Source organism: Colobus angolensis, unplaced genomic scaffold (genome assembly GCF_000951035.1).
Source record: "Colobus angolensis palliatus isolate OR3802 unplaced genomic scaffold, Cang.pa_1.0 Scaffold60, whole genome shotgun sequence".
Classification (NCBI taxonomy): domain Eukaryota; kingdom Metazoa; phylum Chordata; class Mammalia; order Primates; family Cercopithecidae; genus Colobus; species Colobus angolensis.
In genome coordinates, this window is record NW_012119599.1 from 3,105,469 (window position 1) to 3,111,889 (window position 6,421).

Here is a 6,421-nt window from a genome sequence, read left to right on the forward strand (position 1 = left end):
ATGCTTGGGGGTCAGGGAGGGCTTCCTGGAAGAGGCAGCATCTGTCCGGGATGTGAGGGAGCAGCTTTGTTTAGTGGTTGAGGAAAAAGCTTGGTAGTCAAAGATCTGGCTTCTTCTCTCCATCAACCACTTTCCAGCTGTTTGACCATTGGCAGGTAACTTCATCTGTCAAGCAAATATTTCCTCCTCTGTAAAATGGGGCTCATGGGAGAACCACTTTGCAGGGTGCTTGTGAGCATTCAAGGAGATTGTACAGGCCAGGTGTGGTGGCTCACGCCTGTAATCCCAGCACTTTGGGAGGCTGACGCAGGTGGATCACATGAGTCTAGGAGTTCGAGACCAGCCTGGCCAACATGGCAAAACCCCATCTCTCCTAAAAATACAAAAATTAGCTCTGCATGGTGGTGCATGCCTGTAATCCCAGCTACTCGGGAGGCTGAGGTATGAGAATCGCTTGAACCTGGGAGGTGGAGGCTACAGTGAGCCGAGATCGCACCACTGCACTCCAGCCTGGGCAACAGAGTGAGAGACTGTCTCAAAAATAAAATAAATAATAAAAAAATAAAAAATTAAAATCGAGGGGGTTATACACACAAAGTGGCACGTAGACGGTTCTCAGCAAAGTATCGCTCCTTTGATTACAGAATTAGCTGGTGTACTTCTCCAGAAGGAGCCACAGGAGGGTGCTCCAGGCAGGGGAACGGCCTGTGCAAATCTCGAGGTGTGACAGCATCAGACCCTTTTAGAGCTGAGGATCAGAGGTGCCAGTTCCTGCCAACTTCTCCTAGGAGTCACTCCTGAACAAGGCAGATGGAGTAAGGCTGAGGGGTTAAGCATTATTTCACCCTCTATCCATCTGGCAGGGACTCCCACATCACCTGAATTAATTTCCAAAGTCCCTACCATGGCCTTAAGGCCCTATATGCTCTTCTCCCACTCTGTAAATAAGATTTGTAAATGTAATCAATGAACCAGTGAACGAAACTCTCTGGCTCTGCACCCTCATTGGTCAAATGGGGGAAACCTCATGGCAGTGGGGTGAGGATTCAGTGAAAGGGACATGGGAAGGACTCAGCACAGAGCCCAGCACATAGTAGGTGCTCAATTATGGCAGCTCTGGTGATGCTCACTCGAGGGAGACAGATGATGGTGCCAAAGGAACTCACAGGAATATCTGGACCGATAGAAATAAAGCCCGATCCCCAGGAGGGTCAGAAGAATCACGATTCCCAGAATCAGGAAGATGATGACGTTACTGGACATGCCTGAGTGCTCACTGGGAGGTCCCTCTGAAAGAGAAGGAAACAGGTATTTAGGTAAGAAAACTCTTGGGGTTTATCTCTCATTCTTGAAATGGCATCTCGAATTTCCTTGGGGAGCCGCCACTCCACCTGCCTCAGTCTAGTTAATTCAGGTGGACTGGATCCCACCCTCTGGTTCCTAGAATGGGACTTTGACACAGGTCTGGCCAATCAGAACATTCCATTCTCCCTGGCTGCTATGATTGGTTCATAGGTGGGCTGTGGCCTAAGCTGGGCCAATGAGAGCCAGCCCTGGGACTTTGGCTACAGTTATTGAAAGTGGTGTGTTTTTTTCTCCTGCTGTTGCTATTCTGGTAGGATATGAGCATGTCGCTGCTGAGAGCTATCTTGCTTCAAAGGCTGCCTGAGAATAATGCCAGTATAACAAAAAGCAGAGACAAGGGATGTATAAAATAAAAGTTCCTAGGTTACATGGTTGGAGCCCCTGGGTCTAACCATAAACTAAAGTGAATTTTCAATAAAGTCCTGTGTTGTTTGTTTGCTTAGACTACTTTGAGTTGTGTTTCTGTCAATTGCAATTGATAGAGGTCTGTCTAATACATGTGGAAAGGCCTGAGTCCCTGAGAGAGAGGGACTCCACATCTATCCCAACCTGTGTGTGTGGAGGGAGTGTATTCAGGCAGCTGAACAACGGTACCAGTGGTGTAGGTATGGAGTTAACAGGGGAGTACAACTGGCCCCACTGGTCCTTTTGTGAGAAGGCTTAGGAGAAGGATGGGAGCCAGAGAGCACTGGAGAGGGAACCCTGCCTCGACCTCTTCCTTTGGTCCCTGTTCTCCCGACCCAGGGAGTTCCTCACCTTTGACCTGGACGGTCAGTTCTGCCTGGCGAGCTCCTAGGGCATTGGTGACGTTGCAGATGAAAGTTGTGTTGATTGGTTTGTCCACAGGACGGATCAGGAGCTGGGCGCCCTGGGCCACAGCGAAGGGTGGCAGGGGACCCATGGTCCTGGGAGCGACAGAAAGGTGAGGAGGTGGCCTCTGCTGCAGGTCCGGAGTGACAGTGATTGAGCACTCACTGCGTACCAGAAACCCTCACGCCCTCTATGGCATAAGCGGAGAGCAACTCTGGAGGCCCCCCAACTCTTCCCTTCCTCTCACGCCCACACCCAACCCATTAGCCAATCCTGTCGGCCCCGCCTTAAGATCTATCCAGAATCCCACCGCTCCTCACGGCTTCCAGGGCCACCTCCCTGCTCTGGTGCGGTGCATCCGGGCCCCCAGCAGCCGCCTCCACACTGGGCTGTTTCTGCCCTCGCCCCCTCATCTTTTCCCCACATGGCCACCAGAGGTCGCCTGTGAACCCTAAGTCAGTTCCCATCCCTCAGCTCAGTACCCTCTGGCGGCTCAGCCTGGCTCAGAGTTAAACGGAAGTCTTCTCCTGTCACAGGCCCCACATGATCTGGTCCCTGCTACCTCTGCCCACGTTTTCCATTACTTTCCGCTTTGCTCCCGCCTCTGCATCCACAGTGGCCTCCTTGTTGGTCCTCAAACTCTCCAGTTAGGTGTCCAGTGTGTTTGCTTATGCAGGGACTGATGGATAGAAATGGGTTTGCCCATGCTGTTCCCTCTGCCCCAATGCTTTCCCCCCAGGTACCCGCAGAGCTCACCCTCATCTCCTTCAGGCCTCTGCTGGGATGTCACCTTAGTAACACCTCACTTGGCCACCCTATTTAAACTGCAAGGATCACCCTTCCCATTCCCTTCTCTCTTTTCTTATTTTCTTTTTTTTTGCGACAGGGTCTCACTCTGTCACCCAGGCTGGAGTGCAGTGACGCCATCTTGGCTTACTGCAACCTCCATCTTCTGGGTGCATGGAATCTCCCCACCTCAGCCTCCTGAGTAGCTGGGACTACAGGTGCGTGCCACCACACCCAGCCAATTTTTGTATGTTTTTTGGTAGAGATGGGGTTTTGCCATGTTGGCCAGGCTGGTCTCAAACTCCTAGCCTCGAACTCCTAGCCTCAAGTGATCCTCCCATCTCTGCCTCCCAAACTGCTGGGATTACAGGCATAAGCCATGACACCCAGTGCCATTACCTTCTCTATCTTTTCCATGGTATTTATCACCATTGCACACACACTACACACCTCATGACTTTATCTTGCTTCTTGTTTCTTTCACCATTAGAATGGAAGCTCCATATGGGGAAGAAATTTGGTCTGTTTTATAGACCAATGTATGTCGGTTAGTTGCACCTGGCTGACTTACTACAGTAAGTAGTCAAGAAATACTGGTTTAATGAACAGAGGTGGAGGAGATGGAAGCATCGGGCTTTGGGCACTCTGCGGAGCTGGGATGCAAACGCAGCCATCCGGCTCAAGAGCCTGAATTGTGGCATTTTGAGGCAGGACAGTAAAGGCACCATCACACCAATCGAAAACCTTTGACCAGCAATTCCTTCCACTGACAACTGCTGACAAGTGACCACTGGGGATGGTCACCACCATGGCGTTTGCAGAGTTGAAAATGGAAAATGACATCTGTGTCCTCTACTGGGGACTGGTTAAATAACTGATGTCATCCACATATGTTGGAATCCCTGCCCTGCCCTTTGGGAGGCCCAGGCGAGAGGATTGCTTGAGTACAGGAGTTCAAGACCAGCCTGAGCAACATAGTGAGATCCTGTCTCTATTCTTAAATTTTTTGTTTTTAAAGTGATGGAATCCCAGCAACATTTAAAAAGGGGCCGGGTTAGCCAGGCGTGGTGGTGTGTGCCTGTAGTCCCAACTATCTGGGAGGCTGAAGCTGGAGGATCACTTGAGCCCAGGAGTTCAAGGCTGCAGTGAGCTGTGATTGTGCCACTGCATTCCAGCCTGAGCAACAGAGTGAGGCCCTGTCTCAAAAAAAAAAAAAAAAAAAGGCAGGGGAGCTGGGGGTGCTCTGAAGTGCATAATATGATTGATGGATGAATAGAGGGACCGAAGGAATCGCAGAAACATGATAAAGCACAGTAAAATGTTAGTGGGGGAATCCACGTGGTGGCATCTTAAGTGCTCACTGGAAAATTCCTATGATTTTTCTGTATGTTTGACAGTCTTCCTAATACAACGTGGGGGAAAATGGAGTGTGGATCTATGTGCTTTGACATGGAAAGGTATTCACAAGATAAAGGAAAAGTTTCAAAATTATATGTATAGCATAATTCCAGTCTTTGTTTAGAAACAGAGAGAAAGAAGACAGAAGGATGTATAATAAGTGGTCACTGGGTATTTCTGGAGGTGAGGTGACTGGGTACACTTGACTATAGGTGCTACTTTCTTCTTTTTGGTCATAACTAAATTGTTTGATATTTCTACAATGGATACAAGTTAGTTTTGTAATAAGGAAAAAGACGTAAGGCTGGGCGAGGTGGCTCACACCTGCAATCCCAGCACTTTAGGAGGCTGAGGTGGGTTGATTGCTTGAGCCCAGGAGTTGGAGACCAGCCTGGGCAATGTGGTGAAACCCTGTCTCTGCAAAAAAATACAACAAAATTAGCTGAGTGTGGTGGTGTGTGCCTATAGTTCCAGCTACTCAGGAGGCTGAGGCGGGAGGATCACCTGAGCCCAGGGAGGTCCAGGTTGCAGTGAGCTATGATCACACCGCTGCACTCCAGCCTCGGCGACAGAGTCCCTTCTTGAAACAAAAAAGGTGGTTCAGTAAAATTATGTAAATTATGTATTATAAAATTATGTATTATCCCTTCGCCTTTTTCTTACCCTGCTCTTGACCCCAGCTTCAGTATGAATCTGGGGAAATCTTATTGCTGTGAGCCTCAACTTTCTCATCTACACAATGGGGATAGTACTTGCTCTGTCCAGAGATAACCAAGTAGGTTACACAAGGTGACGGTGAGGTGGTTACAGTCTAGAGTGGGGGCGTCCAATCTTTTGGCTTCCCTGGGCCGCACTGGAAGAAGAAGAACTGTCTTGGGCCACACATAAAATACACTGACACTAATGATAGCTGATGAGCTAAAAAAAATTTGAAAAAAAAAAAAAAAACTCATCATGTTTTAAGGAAGTTTACAAATTTTGCGGCCTGCAGGTTAGACATGCTTGGCCAAGAGGCGGAGGACCAGCTTTGGAGCCAGGCGCTGATTCAAGGGCCGCTTCTGCCCTCTGGTGGCTGGTCTTTAACCTGGACATGGCAACAGCTGCTGACTCTGCACAGCATGGGGTGGCGTGGGATTCGGGGAAGTACCGGGCACAGAGCAGGCACACCCCAAAGAGCAGGTGCATCCACCAGCCAGGATTAAACCACCTGCTAGACGCCTCAACTGCAAAACAGAGATGCTCCCCACTGGGCATCTCTTCCCTCCTCTTTTTTTCTTTTCTGAATCCCCCTGCTCTCTTATACCAAGAGTCCAGGCCCCCAGCCTCTCCTCCCTCAGACCCAGGGGTCCAGGCCCAGTCCCTCCTCCCTCAGTCCCAGGAGTCCAGGCCCCCAGTCCCTCCTCCCTCACCCCACAAATCCACACCCCCAGCCCCTCCTCCCTGAGACTCAGGACTCACGTGCTCCAGTTGTAGCCTGTGGGCTCCGGGTTGCTGCGAGCGTCGCAGGTTAGGGTGGCCTCATTCTGGCTGAGGTACCAGTTGTTATCATAGCCAGAGATGGATACCTCTGGGGGGTCTGCAGGAAATGAACACAGAGGTTCAGAGACAGGGAGCCTTTGGGGAGCCAAGGGCTACATGGGATTCACATCACTGCAGGAAAAGGCCTGGGGATATTTGGAAAACAGCAGGAGCTGGAGAGGCCTAGGAGGAGTCTAGGGAGATGGGGTGCCGCAGAGAGCAGAAGCCTGGGAGTCTTTGGTCAGTGGGCACATGGACAGGGCTTCTGAGGACCTGCTTTTCTGCACTAGCTTTCCTGGGTAGCCTGGACCAGGTATGTCTTGGGTGTGCTGCAGGAAAAGGCCTCCTCCTTTTCTCACTCACAGGCAATGACCACTCATAACACACGGCAGTGTATTCAAGGCTCCGACAAGTCCTGCGGGAAAAAGTCCTGGATAACCCTGCTCTAGGCTGCTGCTCAGCCATCCCAGATGTGATTTCAACGTCCTCAGGGGGCAGGCCAATGGGACAGGGTTTTTTGGGGGCTGAGGGGTAGGAGTCAGTG

General features: G+C 50.5%; 1 protein-coding gene across 1 annotated transcript in view; it reads right to left on the bottom strand.

The window, feature by feature from the left end:
* Window positions 1-6,421, bottom strand: part of LOC105526989 (poliovirus receptor homolog) — an 18,787-nt gene that overhangs the window by 1,842 nt on the left and 10,524 nt on the right. Inside the window, exons 4-6 of the mRNA XM_011963167.1 lie at window positions 5,818-5,973; window positions 2,122-2,270; window positions 1,131-1,289 (exon numbers count right to left, since the gene is read on the bottom strand). Of these exons, the coding sequence (XP_011818557.1) occupies window positions 1,131-1,289; window positions 2,122-2,270; window positions 5,818-5,973 (464 nt within the window). The remainder of the gene's footprint in view (window positions 1-1,130; window positions 1,290-2,121; window positions 2,271-5,817; window positions 5,974-6,421) is intronic.